General features: G+C 39.3%; 1 protein-coding gene across 1 annotated transcript in view; it reads left to right on the forward strand.

The window, feature by feature from the left end:
* Positions 1 to 16,638, forward strand: part of LOC138736329 (FERM and PDZ domain-containing protein 2-like) — a 182,829-nt gene that overhangs the window by 82,927 nt on the left and 83,264 nt on the right. Inside the window, 2 exon segments of the mRNA XM_069885659.1 lie at positions 14,143 to 14,221; positions 15,869 to 16,034. Coding sequence (XP_069741760.1) covers positions 14,143 to 14,221; positions 15,869 to 16,034 — 245 coding nt within the window.

Below are 16,638 nucleotides of genomic sequence, written 5' to 3' on the forward strand. Positions count from 1 at the left end.
AAAATGTCAGATATATTTGGAGTTTTGGAATTTACTCAATGTATATTCACCTAATGAAGAAGATCAAAAATTTATGCAAGATATTTTTTTGAAGATAGCAGACACGCAAGGGAACATACTAATAGCAGGGGATTTCAACCTTAATTTGGATTTAAACATGGATAAAACTGGGAAAAAAGTTAACAGAAAGAACAAAGTAACCAAATTTATACTTAAATCGATGCAAGAAATGCAACTTTTGGATATATGGAGGAAACAACACCCAAAGGAAAAGGAATATTCATATTATTCGGGTAGACATAAAACATACTCAAGAATAGACCTATTCCTGTTATCAGCTCGCATGCAAGACAGAGTTAGGAAAACAGAATATAAAGCTAGACTATTATCGGACCACTCACCCCTGATATTGACAATAGAGTTAGAGGACATCCCTCCAAGAATGTATAGATGGAGATTAAACTCCATGCTACTTAAAAGGCAGGATTTTAGAGAATTCATTGAACGACAAATTAAAACGTACTTTGAAATAAATATGGAATCAGTGAAAGATAAGTTTATACTATGGGACGCAATGAAAGTGTTCATCAGAGGGCAAATAATAAGTTATGTAACCAAGATGAAGGACTACAATCAGGAAACAGAGCAGTTGGAAAGGGAAGTAGCAAATATATAAAAAGAATTAGCAAGGAAGGAAGACACAACTAAAAGAAGAGAATTAGCAGATAAAAAAATAAAATATGAAACACTACAAACATACAAGGTGGAGAAGAACATAATGAAGACAAAACAAATATTATGAACTAGGAGAAAAAACGCACAAAATTCTAGTGTAGCAGCTTAAGACAGAACAAACTAAGAGAATGGTATTGGCATCAAGGAAAAAAGACAAGCAAATCACATATAATCCAACGGAGATTAATGAAAACTTCAGAGAATTCTACGAACAATTATATCAAACTGAAAACGAAGGGAAAGAAGACAAAATAGATGAATTCTTAACTAAAATTGAACTACCGAAACTACAAACAGAGGAACAAAATAAATTAACAGAACCATTTGAAATAGTAGAAATACAAGAGATAATAAAAAAAACTACTGAATAATAAAACACCAGGAGAGGATGGATTCCCAATAGAATTCTATACAACATTTAAAGATTTATTAATTCCTCCCCTCCTGGAAGTAATCAACCAGATTGATAAAACACAAAGCTTACCAGATTCATGCAAAACAGCAATAATTACAGTAATACCAAAGATGGGGAAAGATCCACTAACACCAGCATCGTATAGACCAATATCTCTACTTAACACAGATTATAAGATAATAGCTAAACTATTAGCAAACAGATTAGCCGACTATGTACCAAAAATAGTAAATCTAGACCAAACTGGATTTATTAAAAAAAGACGAACAACAGACAATATTTGTAAATTTATTAACTTAATTCATGCAGTAGAAGCAAATAAAGCTCCAACAGTAGTGGTTGCTTTAGATGCAGAGAAGGCCTTTGACAGAGTAGAATGGAATTATTTATTCAAAGTACTACAAAAATTCATCTTACCAGAGAAATATATTAATTGGATTAAAGCATTATATAAGGGGCCATTGGCGAAAGTGACAGTAAATGGGTATATATCAAAACAATTTAACTTAAGCAGATCAACAAGGCAGGGATTAACTATCGCCCTTATTGTTCGCGTTAGCCATAGAACCACTGGCAGAACTGATAAGAACAGAAAATAAAATAAAAGGGATAAAAATAAAAGACAAGGAATAGAAAATCAGTTTATTTTCAGATGACATTATAGTATACTTAACAGAACCAGAAATATCAATAAAAGAATTACATAAGAAATTGAAGGAATACGGAGAAGTGTCGGGGTACAAGATTAACACAAATAAAACTGCCAATGAATAATGCAGATTTCTCAAAATTTAAGAAAGAATCACCATTCAGATGGCAAACGCAACCAATGCGATATCTAGGTATACAAATAAATAAAAACCTCGGCCATCTATATAAACTCAATTATTATCCACTAATGAAAAAATTACAGGACGATTTAGAGCATTGTAAAGACTTACCACTAACACTAATAGGAAGGATAAACTGTATTAAAATGAACATTTTCCCAAGGATACAATACCTATTTCAGGCATTGCCAATACACTTGACAGAGAAATTCTTCAAGGAGTTAAAGAAAATAATAAGGAAATTCTTATGGAAAGGGGGGAAACCGAGGATAGCAATAGATAAATTAACAGAATGGTATAAACAAGGAGGCTTACAACTGCCAAACTTTAAAAATTATTATAGAGCCGCACAATTAAGATACCTATCAGATTTTTATCAAACAAGGGAAAAGCCAGATTGGACTGGATTAGAACTAGATAAAATAGGGGAGAAGATACCTGAACATATATTATATAAATGGGATGAAAAATTGGTACAATGTAGGAATTCTCCAGTATTACATCATCTGCTCAATATTTGGAAGAAGATTCATGTAGAAAGAAATAAAACAAATTACCAACTACCAAAATTAATACTGATGCAAAATCAGCTAATCCCTTTTACAATAGATAACCTTTCCTTTAGAGAATGGGAAAAAAAAGGGATCAAAAGAATAGAAAATTGCTTTTCGGGAAATAAATTATTATCCTTTGAACAAATGAAGGATAAATATAATTCACAATACAGTGTTGGCATACTACCAACTTAAATCCTACTTGAAGGACAAATTGGGAAACAATCTGAGGTTACCAGAGGGAAGTAATTTTGAATATGTGATTACAGACACAATGATAATCAAAAAATTTGTAACAAACGTATATTAAACTACAAGAAAAGGAGAATGAGGAAACAAATGGTAAAACTAAACAAAAATGGGAACAAGATCTAAACATAAAGATAAAGAAGGAAACATGGGAGAAGTTATGCTCAGGAACTATGAGAAATAAAATAAAAACGAGGTTACATATGATACAATATAACTGGATACACAGGCTATATATTACACCTCAAAAGTTAAATAAATGGGACCCAACAGTATCTGACAGATGCTTTCATTGTAAAAAGGAAATGGGAACAATAATTCATGCAATTTGGACATGTGAGAAAGTGAAAAAATTCTGGGAAGATCTAAACCAGATATTAAATAAAATCACAAAAAGCAATATACCAAAAAACCCAGAGATCTTCCTCCTAAATAACATAAAAAACAAAGAATTTGGACTTGATTTGGATGGTGCACAAAAAAAGATTTGTTATGATAGCCCTAGCTGTAGCAAAAAAATGTATTATGTCAGCCTGGAAATTAGAAGATAACTTGAGAATACAACAATGGTATATAGAAATGAATAAATGTATTCCATTAGAAAAAATAACATAATTTAAGAAATAACATTACAATATTTGAACAAATATGGGAGGCATACATGAAACATAATAGAGAAAACCTACCGGGGACAACTACCACCTAAAATGACAGGAGAAGAGAATGAAAAGAGCTGACTCAGTGGAATTTCTTGTTTATTTTTATTGAGTGACAACATTGTTTGACGGGTCTAATGTATCTTATTTTCTGAACTTTAAATAAATGGGAGGGAAGGGTGGAGAAAACGACACTGTATATATTCAAGAAGGAAAATGTATGTATCTTGATCAATATGGTTTATAGTATGAAAAATAAAAAAATAAAAAAAAACTTAATCCATGCAGTACAAGGAAACAAAACTCCAACCGTAGCGGTTGCTTTAGACGCAGAGAAAGCCTTTGACAGAGTAGAATGGAATTATTTATTCAAAGTACAACAAAAATTCAACCTACCAGAGAAATATATTAGTTGGATTAAAGCACTATATAAGGGACCATTGGCGAAAGTGACAGTAAATGGATATCAAACCTATTTAAATTAAGCAGATCAACAAGGCAGGGATGTCCACTATCTCCCTCATTGTTCGCGTTAGCTATAGAACCACTAGCAGAACTGATAAGAACAGAAAATAAAATAAGAGGGATAAAAATAAAAGAGAAGGAATATAAAATCAGTTTATTTGCAGATTACTTTATAATATACTTAACAGAAACAGAAATATCAATAAAAGAATTACATAAGAAATTGAAGGAATATGGAGAAGTATCAGGGTACAAGATCAACGCAAATAAAAGTGAAGCAATGCCAATGAATAATGCGGATTTTACAAAGTTTAAGAAAGAATCACCATTTAGATGACAAACACAAGCAATTCGATACCTAGGTATACAACTAAATAATAATCTCGGCCATCTATATAAACTAAATTATCAGCCATTAATGAAAAGATTACAAGACGACTTAAGCACTGCAAAGACTTACCACTAACACTGATAGGAAGGATAAACTGTATTAAAATGAACATCTTCCCAAGGATACAATACCTATTTCAATCATTACCAATTCACCTAACAGAGAAATTCTTCAAGGAGCTAAAGAAAATAATAAGGAAATTCTTTTGGAAAGGGGGGAAACCGAGGATAGCACTAGATAAATTAACAGAATGGTACAAACAAGGAGGCTTACAACATCAGGGTCTTCTTGATGGTAACCTCTTTCTTCAAGCTACCACAGAGTTCCATTCCTTCCTCTATTTCAAGAGAAACATCAGATAAATAGCACTTCTAGCCATCTACTGCTCTGGAACTTGCTTTCATCAGTTTCAAACAGTTTTCCCTGGATTACACTTTTCAGTTACTTGTCCAAAGAGAGCATGTGACTCATGTCTTTGATAAATCCCTACCTTCTCCAGCAAACAACAGGAGTTCTTTCTTCTGTTTTCATTTGTTGTTATCTTAGGTAAACAATCCAGAATTGATCTTTCTGTGAGCACTTTGCAGAAAGGGTACTGATAGACAGCATGACTCCAGTAAGACCATGGTCAAGCATTTTATGACGTCAGTTCAATTAACACCTACTTGTGAAAGGTGCTTACATTCTCCAGAGATCTTCTGTCTTTCAAATAAGATCTGTTTTAAAATGTGTGAATATTTGTGACCTACTCTAAATCTTATAAATTCTCCCCAAATATTAATATTGCTACACTATGAAATTCTGCAAAATCTCTTCAAGGGATGCTTACCCTGAAGGAGATCTCCTTTGGGTTTGACTGCCTGTACACATTTTGCTCATACCGTGATGACAGGTTCGAGCTCGAATCGTTGGTTGTGCATCTTTACCTTTGCACTGTTTGATCTGCTGAATTTCTCCAGCCTCATGTTTTTACTTCAATCAGCAGACTTTTGTGTCTTACAACAGTCCCTTTTCGCTTCTTTACAGTGAGGATTTTTTCCTGAGACAATTAAGACCAATGCTTACTGACAATTTACAAAATGCACCAGGCTTCGTTGCCAACTCGAGCCTCTCCAACCTCCCACTCCAGGCTCGCCGATAATTGAAAATTTAAAACTGCGGACGCTGGATGTCTGCACGTTAGCAAGTTACGCAGGCATCCTTCTGTTTTAGAAGACAGTGCTAGCGCCATGAATAGTCAGTTAGTTTCTGGAGCGACTCACTCTGGCGTGACAGTCTCTGCCACACTTGCTGCAGGTGAAGTCGGAACAATGGGTTGTGGTCGACTGGCTCTGTTGACTCTCCTTCCTCTTGTCCTCCAGCTGGCGTGTCCCCTTTTCCTCACTGCTCTTCACTATCTTTCTGATATTGTTTCTCCAGTGGCCGTGGTCCTATACAGATGCCCCAACATTTTTACTTGCTGCAGCCACAGAGATATAGCATATCCAGCATCAGTAACACTCATTGAGTTTCCACAATGTGCTGAGTCAGAAGCGCAATAAAAACTGAACTAAGAACAGAAAATGCTCAGAATATTCTTAAGGTCAGGTATCAATTGAGAAGCGATATTGAGTTAATGTCATACAGATGACCTTGCATCAAAACTGCCCATCTACTTGCAATCAGGAAAGGCTGATAATAACTCAAATGGGAGAATTGAAACTCTCGATGTAATATAATCTCATAAGAAACAGAACAGAGTGAAATGTGAAAGGGAGTCAGCATGGCCTCAATGGGGTGAATGGCCTTCATTGGGGTAAAAGCCCATAAATATGCAATGATTTTAAAAATGTAATGATTTTTCAGCACGCCTTCCTCTAATAACCTTTATTTATTGAGTGCTTGAGGTGTTCTTCAAGCTTCATTGGAAGTCAAAGAGAGTTGCCTGAATTAGATGGAAAATTAAGGTGAATGGATACTCAGAGAGGGGGTGTTCTATAAAGTGGTCACCCAATCTATATTTCATATCTCCAGTGTCAAGGAAACCTCATTGTGAACACTGAATTCATTGCATTAAATTGGAGAAAGTGCAAGCAATACTGAGTGTAACAACCTGCTCAACACCCAGCTGGGGGAAAAAAAGAAGTCGTTAATAATTTTTTAAAGGCAAAGTAATCACAAATGTACACAATTTCTGGATCAGTCCCAGTCAGGAATCTTTTCTTATTCCACAGGAGTGGGAATGAGGATCTGATTCCCCTGATTTAAATTTAAGCTAAAAGACTGAACCTGAAATCCTCCTTGAAGTAGAATACAGTAAAACTCCTGGTATCTGAAATTTAAGCTACCGGCAACCTCAAGCATCTGGCAAAAAAAATCAAGGAAAATAAATAGGTTAAAAAAAATACATAAGTTTAAAATTGGCACACCTCGCTGTTAGTTTGCCAATCTCGCAACAAGCAATCTCAAGCAACTGGAAAATTAACTAATCTGGATTCCACCAACCCCCATAGATGCCAGATACCAGGGTTTTACTGATTATTAGTTGTAGATTTGGTCCAAATCTGAATTATTTGGCAATATTTTGGTATTTATTATCTCTATTTTTGTCTTGGTAGATGGTGGTAATGTACTGTATTCCATTGCAATTGGTGTATCTTGTGTACCTGGTTGACTGCAGAAAGTAAGAATATTGGTGCATTTGCACGTTGGTGATCTTGTGTGTAAGACAATAAATTCTCATTATTCATGACTTGATCATGCCACATAATTCATTAAAAAGAGTTCCATTCTAAAGAGCGCAAATAATGATCCTGACTTTTTTCTCATAGAGCAGTGGTTCTCAACCTTTTTTCATTCACGTACTACTTTAAGTAATCCCTATGCCATCAGTGCTCTGTGATTAACCCAATTGTTACTGAAATATTTTGCTTGAGAAAAATTGTCATTGGGCCATTTCCTTTGGAATTATGAAGCCGGGCACATAACGAGTCAATTTGGTATGATTAAAATAGTGGTTTTCAACCTTTATCTTTCCACTCGCATCCAACCTTAAGCAATCCCTTACTAATCACAGAGCACCAATGGTATAGGGATTACTTTAAGTGGTAAGTGAGTGGAAAGAAAAAGGTTGAGAATCACTGTTAAGAAGGCTGTTGAATCTCTGGAACTGTGGCAAGGTTGTTCCCCATGGTAGGGGAATCTAGGACAAGAGGGCACACCTTCAGGATGAAAGGGCTTCAATTTAAAACCGAGATGGGGAAAAATCTCTTCAGTCACAGGGTCCTGAGTCTGTGAAACTTGTTGCCGCAGGCAGCTGTGGAAGCGAGGTTGTTGGGTGTAAGGCAGTGATTGACAGGTATTTAATTAGATAGGGCATCAAGGGTTATGGGGAGTGGTGCTGAGTGAGAGAATAGATCAGCTCATGGTAGAATGGCAGAGCAAACTCAATGGGCCGACTTCTGCTTCTACATCTTGTTCACTTTCTCTCCTGAAGGGCAGTGGCAGCTAGGTCTTTGGGGGTATTTGAAGAGGAGGTAAAAACATTTTTGAAAGATCAAGGAATTGAGTTTTTTGGGTGACCTGTTAGGGAACAGGAGTTAAGGCCTGGGGTAGATTAGCCATAGTCATTTTGGATGAGGGGACAGGGGTGGAATGGCTTAATCTTGCTCCCATTTCCTCATTATTTTCGCCTTAATCCCACCGAAACCCTGATCCTGGATTCCAACACAAATCTGGTTCTGTGGACAGAAGGCAACTGTTCTCAGAATACATCACAAGAGTTGCTCAGTTATGCTAAGAAGGATTTAGAAGTGACTACTTGGAAGACCAGAAGGCTCTGAATCCTGCACGAATCCTAAACCATTACTGCTGGGCTAATTCTGACCGCTTCAATCTAAAGTCCACTTGTGGCTAACAAGGGGAACCAAATAGCCTCGATTTGGGTTTTGGATTGCCATCATTCCCGTCACCCCTTGAATGCAGTCTATGTGAGCCAGGAAGTGGTGAGATTCATTGGAAAGGCCACAGATGTTGATGAGACCATGAATTACTTCAGAGGACATGGGTACAAAGTTAAAGGATCGAAGTTTAGGGGATACATAAGGGGCAAGTTTTGTTTTAACAGAGAGATGTGGGTGCCTACAATGCCTTACTGTGGATGGTGGTGGAAGCTGACACATTTGGGGGGCACTTTAGAGACTCTTAGACATAGGGATCAGAGAAAGATAGAGGGTTATGGGGTTGGGAGGGTTTAGTACATTTTTTTTCGAAAGAGATATATGGGCCGGCACAACATTGAGGGCCGGAGGGCCTGTTCTATGCTGTATTGTTTTATGTTCTTTCTGTGTTAGCCCATTTACAGATATCCACCCAGGATAGGTCCATGACAGTTCTCAGTGCAATCCCATTCTTCCTCTAATTTTTCCAGCATCCTGCTCCACCCACATTCCCAGCAATCACACCATCCATCTAGTCCAGAGATAACACTGGACAACAACTTTTTTTCAAAAGGTTTGTTTCCTGACAAAAAAAAATAGGGGGTTATGGTAGACGATCTTAAGGTGAACACAAAAATAATTTCTAATTTGCTGAATCACAGAGGAAATTGGAGAAACATTAAATTAACTTTTGTTGAATTGAGCATGTTTAATCGCATAATGATGCTGACACATTGTGTTAGTTCAACTGACCTAAAAATGTTTTGCCGCTGAATTTTGTTTGTACTCATCATCTGATGGCTCTCGTGTCAGTGCCCAAGAATAGTCGGCCAGCATTGATTGATTCCAGTTGCCCTGCTTTTCCTGCAATGTCCTGGTGAAACCTTTCACCATGTTTGTCACTGACTGCACCAAGATCAGCAGGGAAGCCAAGTGAGAATGCAGAAAATGAATTTTCAGTAACACATTGTACGTCATGCTTGGAGCATCATTGAAAATATGACAGGAAATCACAAAAAAATGTTTGTGATAGAGACATTTTAAGGTGATTTTTGTGATCAGCAGCCCAAAATCTCTAAAATACACCCACTAGTGTTTAGGAGTTTGTTGTTCAATGTAATTTGTGCTGCATCCATATGCCTACCAATCTGGGATGTGGGAGTAAACTGGAACACCCAGAGGAAGCTTACTCAGCCACATGGAGGATGTGAAAGCTCTACACATGCAGCACCCCCTGTGGCTGTGAGGCAGTAGTTCTACCACCTGAACTCTCTCATTCCTTCCTGTTCCTTTCATCGGTGGACGCAGAGAGAGGGAGAGAGATTTCAATCCTTGTGGTTGTCCCCTGCCAATAGTTTATGTGTTAAGTTACTGTATCAAGAGGTGGATTGCTGAATGTGGTGAGCAGATGGTTTAAAAGCAGTTTGTTCATTATTCATATCACCCGAAGAATAAGAACAGTGGAGGTCGAAATTTTGATGTGAAAGTCGCTGTGTAACTTATTCACAGGGCTCCGATCTATTGAATTGGAATTAATAGGTCTAAAATGCAATTAATTCAGGGCTCAAAGGCTCAGCCAGAGATTAAGAGAGCAAAGGCACTGATTTTCAGTGAAGGACATTTTACCAGCCTTTCTGCATTCCGTTTGAGATTATGGCCAGGTTCTCATTACGCATGAAGAATTGGAGGAAGGACGGCAGATGCTGCAAATCTGAGACAAAACAGAAGCTGCTGGAAGTCAAAGTTTAGATTTATGTCAGAGCACATGCATGACATCACACACAGACCTGAGATTCTTGCAGACCAGGCAGATAAGCTGTAAACCGTACTCAAGAAGGAAGTGTATACAAAAGAGAGAAATATAAACAGACTGTTTACTGCATAAAAAATATTCAGTAGTAAATAATGTGCAAATTAAGAATGCTTAAATGAGCCCTGATTGAGTTTGTCGTTGAGGAGTCTGATGGTGGAGGGGTAGCAGCTGTTCCTGAACCCAGTAGTGAGAGTCTTGTGGCACCTGTACTACTTCCCTGATGGTAGCAGCGAGAACAGAGCGTGTGCTGGGTGATGTAAATACTTTATGTTTGCTGCTGCTCTTTGACAGCAGCTTTCCCTGTAGATGTTCTCAATGGTTGGGAGAGTTTTGCCTGTGATGTCCTAGGTTGTGTCCACTACCTTTTGCAGGGCTTTTTACTCCGGGGTATTAGTGACCCATACGAGACCATGATGCATCCAGTCAGCATACTTTCCACTACACATCTGTAGAAGTTTCCCAAGGTTTCCGATGACATTCCGAACATCCGCAAACTCCTGAGGAAGAAAAGGTGCTGACGTGCTTTCTTCATGATGACATTAGTGCATTGGCTCAGCGAGTGAGGCAGCATCAATGGGGAAAAAAACAGAGTTGCCAATTTTGGCTAAAGTCCTTTAATCAAAACTGGGAAAATAAGGAAAAGTGATTGTTGAGTTGCAAAGAGAATAGAAATCCTGTCTGACACAGGATGCACGTTCCCTGACTATGAAAATAACAATTTCAAGAGAATCAGAAGTTACAAGACAAAGTGAAAAAGAAATTAATTGAAGCCACAAGTATGAAGAGAGGGAAAACGTGGAGTATTACCTGAAATTGTTAAATCTGGGTGATTTTAGACTCCTTGCTTCTCAGGAGATGGGCTAGCCCATTACATAGCCCACCATTGTCTTGAGTATTCTTCCTACCACTCTGTGTTCTAGTGGGACAATTTCCCTCTCTCTTGCTCGCAACAGCATACAACATGGATGGGGTGTAATCATACTCCAGCTGCCCTCATTAACCCATTTGAACTGGCTTCATCCTTTCATGGGTATTGACCTGAAATGTTACCTGCTTCTCTCTCCATTGGTGCTGCCTGACTTGTCAAGTGTTTCTGGCTTTTTTAGTTGTCAAGTTGATTGTAAAAGTACAACTTGAGGAAACGGCGTTCTCCAATCCCTGGTGCAAAAACATGCAGACATACAACCAGATATAGTAGACAAACACGTATGTAGGACAAGTATTATATCTATAAAAATAAATTAATTATTTTTGTACAAATGAGAGTCTCATAAGGTTAGTGTGACCAGTTCCTTTGGTCGTTCAGCATTCTCACTGCCCGTGGGAAGAAACTGTTCTTCAGCCTGGTGGTGTTGGTTCTGATACTCCTGTATCTCTTCCCTGATGGGAGCAGCTAAAAGATGCTGTGTGCAGGGTAGAAGGGGACCTCAATGATTTTGAGTGCCCTCTTAAGACAATGATCCCGGTAGATCACGTCAGTGGTGGGGAGGCAGACTGCAGTGATCCTCTTTGCCACCCATATGGTCCTGTGTATTGGCCTCCATCCATTTCTCTGCAGCAACCAATACCACACTGTGATGCAGCCGGCAAGGACACTCTTGATAGAGCTCCTATAGAAAGTTGGCATAATGGTGGTCGGTAGCCTTGAGCACTTCAGTCTTCTCAAAAAGTACTTTTGCGCCTTCCTGACAAATAAGGAGATGTTGAGTATCCATGATAGGTCACTAGTTCAGTGGACTCCAAGGAACTTGGTGCTCTCCACTCTTGTTGTTGATGTGTAGTGGAGGGTGGTTGTTCCTGACATCCACGAGCATCTCCTTTGTCTTGTCCACAATGAGACTCAGGTTGTTACTTGCACCATTTCACGAGATTTTCCACCTCTTCTCTGCAGTGCGACTCATCGTTGTTGCTGATGAGGCCGACGACTGTTGTGGTCATCTGCAAACTTGATGACACTGTTGGGGCTGGATCTGGTGATGCATTTGTGCATCAGTACCATGAACAGGAGCTGGCTGAGCACACAGGCCAAAGGACCGCCAGTGCTCAATATTCTGCTACCATCCAGGGCAGACTGTGGTCTTTCCTTTAGAAATCCAGGATCCAATTATAGAGAGGGGTGTTGAGTCCCAGCGAGGACAGCTTCTCCACCAGCCTCTGGGGAATGATTGTATTAACCGCCAAGCTGAAGTCAATGAACAGCAGCCTGGCATATGAGGTGTGGTACTTCAGGTGGGCTAAGGTGGAGTGAAGCAACAAGGCTATAGTATCATCTGTGTAATGGTTTCTTCTATACGTGAATTGAAGTGGGTCCAGTGTCTCTGGGAGGTGTGCTTTGATGTGTTCCGTCATCAGATGTTCGAAGCATTTCATGATGGTGGAGGTTAGTGCCAGAGGGCAGTTATCATTGAGGCCTATTATTGTTGCCCTCTTGGGTACTGGGATGATGGTGGCTATCTTGAACCCTGTGGGAACAATGGAGCACTGCAGTGAGATGTTGAAGATATTCATGACAACCTCAGTCAATTGGTTTGTGCTGTCCTTCAGTACGCAACCAGGTTGCCAGGTCTCTGGTTCCATTGCCTTTATATATTTATTCCACTTCATCCTTGACAACTGGAATGTCCCCTATCACAAGCATTACCTATTCTCTCAACCTCCCCTGTAAAGATTAAAGACCTTGTGTTTTTGATTCTCAGTTAATTTTGTGCCTGTCGCTTTAAGAAAACTATTGTTTGTAGTGTTACCATAGTGACTATGATGTAATATGTCATAATATCGCAGCCTCCTGCAATTCTTTCCGAATCAATTGTAATTGCGTGCAGCCCAAATTCTTTTGGAGAATGAGACTGCTAATGCTGTCAAGGTGCCTTCTAATTATTCATTGACGTTTGGAGTTTAAATTGCGGTATCACAATGTGGTATTGACTTCAATAAGAGGACATTGTCATCACATGGTCTTTCATAATGATTTGGATGGTAACGTAAGCCATAAATTGGTGGATGAACTCAAAATTGGTAGTGTCGTGCAGAAGGCTTGCAGAGATCACAATTGGATATTCATCAACTAAGAAAGTGGGCCAAGGAATGGGCGTTAGAATTTAAATCGGACAAAAGTGAGGTTCTTTATTTTGGTGAGACAAACCAAGGCAGGACTTGCACAGTAAATGGGAGGTCCCTGGCAGTGTTGTGGAACTGACAGACCAAGAGTTTCAAGATAATACCTTGAAATTAGGACATAAGGAAAGTGTCGTCTACATCCCCCTCTGCAACTAACACATGTATTTTCCCACTTTTCCAGCTCATGACCCAGGGCATCATCAGTCCTGTTTCTTCTACACCCCCGCCCACCGGACATCGACCTAATTCATGTAATCTGCCTGAGGGTCAACACTGGACAAGAGTGTTACCAAAATAGTGTCACCTTCTGCACTTTTCTCAAGCAATGTACTTAACAGTAATCCAAAAAAAAATTGGAGAAATTATTACACCTTGGTTTTATTTGTTTTATTTAAAAAAAAGGAACAACCATTCTGTATTATTCACGCACAGATCTCTGGGAGTGTAATGGTGTTGAATGTGGAGGTTCAGAAATCACGATGAAGTTATTTGGGCTTCATTTCTTTTGGTCTTGAGATAGCTCCCTTTTTGTTTTGCTAATCATTTAGTCTTAAACACTACTCCAGATGTCTGGTATCTCTGCAAGTTGTTATAGCCCTTGACTGAAAATAAACCTGGGACTTATGCAGAAAGACTATTAGCCTCTTTCTTGCTGACTAATGAAAAGATTAAATGGATTAATGTGAAAGCCAAAGGGATTGCTATTTTCAGTGTTAGTTCTGTGGCTGCTTTGCTGAACTCACTGAGGGATAAGCTTCAACATCTTGCAGGGAGACTAAAGTCGCCGATAGAAGCCGTATCTCCTGCAAGGAACCAGTCCTTTCATGCCCCTCGAGTTGCTGAATTGAAATGTGCCCATCTGCTTTCACCAGTGCCGCGACACTGTGGGTCGAGCTGTCCACTGTAAGTGGGTTTGCTCGCAGTGAAGGAATGGCCATGCCCCACTTAGTGGTATCACAGAGCTCTGTGGCTTTGTAAGTAATTGGATTTGTGTTTTTAGGGAGTTGGAATCGGCAGGAGGACTGGAGAACAGGAAACAGGAGTTCGATAGCAAGCCATTACCAGGCTCTCAAGGACAGGTATGGCATGTTCAGTTATAGTCAGATGACAACTGTTTCACTTTCCAAAACTTCAGTATTTTTGCTGAGAATTTTCATTCTTAAAAATCAAAAAAACTTGGTCTCCTGCAATGCTTTCCAAATCAATTGTCATTGTAATTGCATGCAGCCCAAATTCTTTTCGAGAATGAGATTGCTAATGCTGTTAAGCTGCCTTCTAATTATTCATTGGCGTTTAGAGTTTAGATTGCGGTATCACAGTCGTTTTGACTTCAATAAGAGGACATTGTCATAACATGGTCTTTCGTAATGATTTGGATGGTAACGTAAGCCATAAATTGGTGGATGAACTCAAAATTGGTAGTGTCGTGCAGAAGGCTTGCAGAGATTACAATTGGATATTCATCAACTAAGAAAGTGGGCCAAGGAATGGGCGTTAGAATTTAACTCGGACAAAAGTGAGGTTCTGTATTTTGGTAAGACATAGAAACATAGAAACATAGAAGATAGGAACAGGACAAACCAAGGCAGGACTTGCGCAGTAAATGGGAGGGCCCCGACAGTGTTGTGGAACTGACAGACCAAGAGTTACAAGTACGTTTTTCCCTGAAAGCGACACACAGGATGGTGAAGAAAGCATTCTGCACTCTCCCCTTCATCACTGAGATAAATGAGTTGGGTCATCATCTTTCATCTGTATCAGACACTGGTGAGACCACATCGACATTTTGGGCCTGAGCTCCTCTTCTGGGAACAGCTCGCACATGGTTGATGTTTTAACATGAGTGAATGTTTTAGGTTCTTAGAAATATTGAAGAACGCCATTATGATCACGCTCGCGTTTGAAGGAAAAATAATCTCAGCTTTTATCATTTTGTTTCTTTACAATGGGGGTGAGAATTTCTCAGCAGTGCGCTAATCGCCACCTGACTGAACATTGAAACCTCAGATAATATCTTCCACGTGTCTGTGCTTTGCTCAGAAACTTTAGCCTGAGGTTATTTTACCTGTTAACAGCTCCAGGAGTTCTTGTGTGAGGGCAACAATTGAAAATAGATCAGTGACTGTGGCAAAAAAAAACACTCCAAAATGTTTCCATGAACTTTGGTGCCATTCAGCCCATTCCACACCTCCACAGCAAGGTGTTCTCACTCCCCTGCTTTTGTCCCAGAGCCTTAACATTTCCTTCAAAATTCTGATGCGAATGTTGTGCTTGAACATGCTTCCAGAACGTTTCCAAATATTGCTGTCCTGGTTCGTATAATCATAAGTTCTCATCTCCCTTCTAGCCCTTTTGCTAATACTTTGTCCATCTGTCCACTTGCCAACCCATATTGCAGCAGAATCAGTGTTAATTATATTACAGTAAAGCCCCCTGGTATCTGGCACCTATGGAGATTGGTAAATGCCGGATAAGTGTACTTTCTGGTTGTGTAACTGGTGAACTAATGTCGAGGCATTCCAATTTTAAACACATTTTTAATCTATTTATTTTCCTCTTTTTTGTTTACCAGTTGCTTGAATTCCAGATGCCAGGGGTATTTGGTTTATTAAAAATAGCTGGTATATTTGAAATGATTAATCTCTATCTTGGAAATCCAGCACTTGGTGACAGTATATTGATGCTGCTGGACTAAATTGGCTAACTTGGCATTTCCCTTTGTGAAGGTCCGTAAGTACATTAAGTACCAACTCCAGTGGGATTCAGTTGGAGAGTGAGCCTGACAACTCACTGAGTGGAAGGTCATATTTCCAAGCTGCCTTCTCCAACGAAGCAAAGGACTCACCTCCGAGAGCTGTTTCTGTGTCCTGTTTACTGCGCCGTAAGGGAAAGGTAGGATCTCGTTCTGTGGAATAGTGAGCAGATTAGGTCATGCTTTTTCATGTCAAGGAATTGTTGGAATTCTTTAAACCAGATACAAAGTTATTGGAAATGTTTAAGGTGGGCCCTGATTCATTTTTGAAGGTTAAGGGAACTGAGGGATGTCGGGAACTGGTGTGAAAGTGTAATTGAGGCTTGATTGCTGATCAGCCAGGAGTGGTGGGGCTGGCTTAAGGGGATGAGGGTCTTTCTCCTGCCCCTATATGGATGCCAGAGCTGGAAGAAATGTTTTAGATCCTGGGTCTACAGGGAACAGTTGAGCAGTTGCCTCTAGTTTGATTTCCTGATCTTTGGCTCCTTTAGGAATCAGTGACTGAGACAGTCCATGAGGGGATGTTACAAGCCAAGTAGTGCAAATTGACATTGACAGATTGCTGTGAAGTATTAATTGTTCATAGATCCCAGATCAGGAAGCTACAGCCTGAAGATAACTCTCAAAAGCGTTTGTAATACATAAGTGAAATAGTTGTAGGAGTAAGCAGGGAATGGGATTAATTGGATAACTTCAGGAGAGATAGCACAGATGGATGGGCTGAATGGCATGATGACTCTCCAA

Source organism: Narcine bancroftii, chromosome 6 (assembly GCF_036971445.1).
Source record: "Narcine bancroftii isolate sNarBan1 chromosome 6, sNarBan1.hap1, whole genome shotgun sequence".
Lineage (NCBI taxonomy): Eukaryota > Metazoa > Chordata > Chondrichthyes > Torpediniformes > Narcinidae > Narcine > Narcine bancroftii.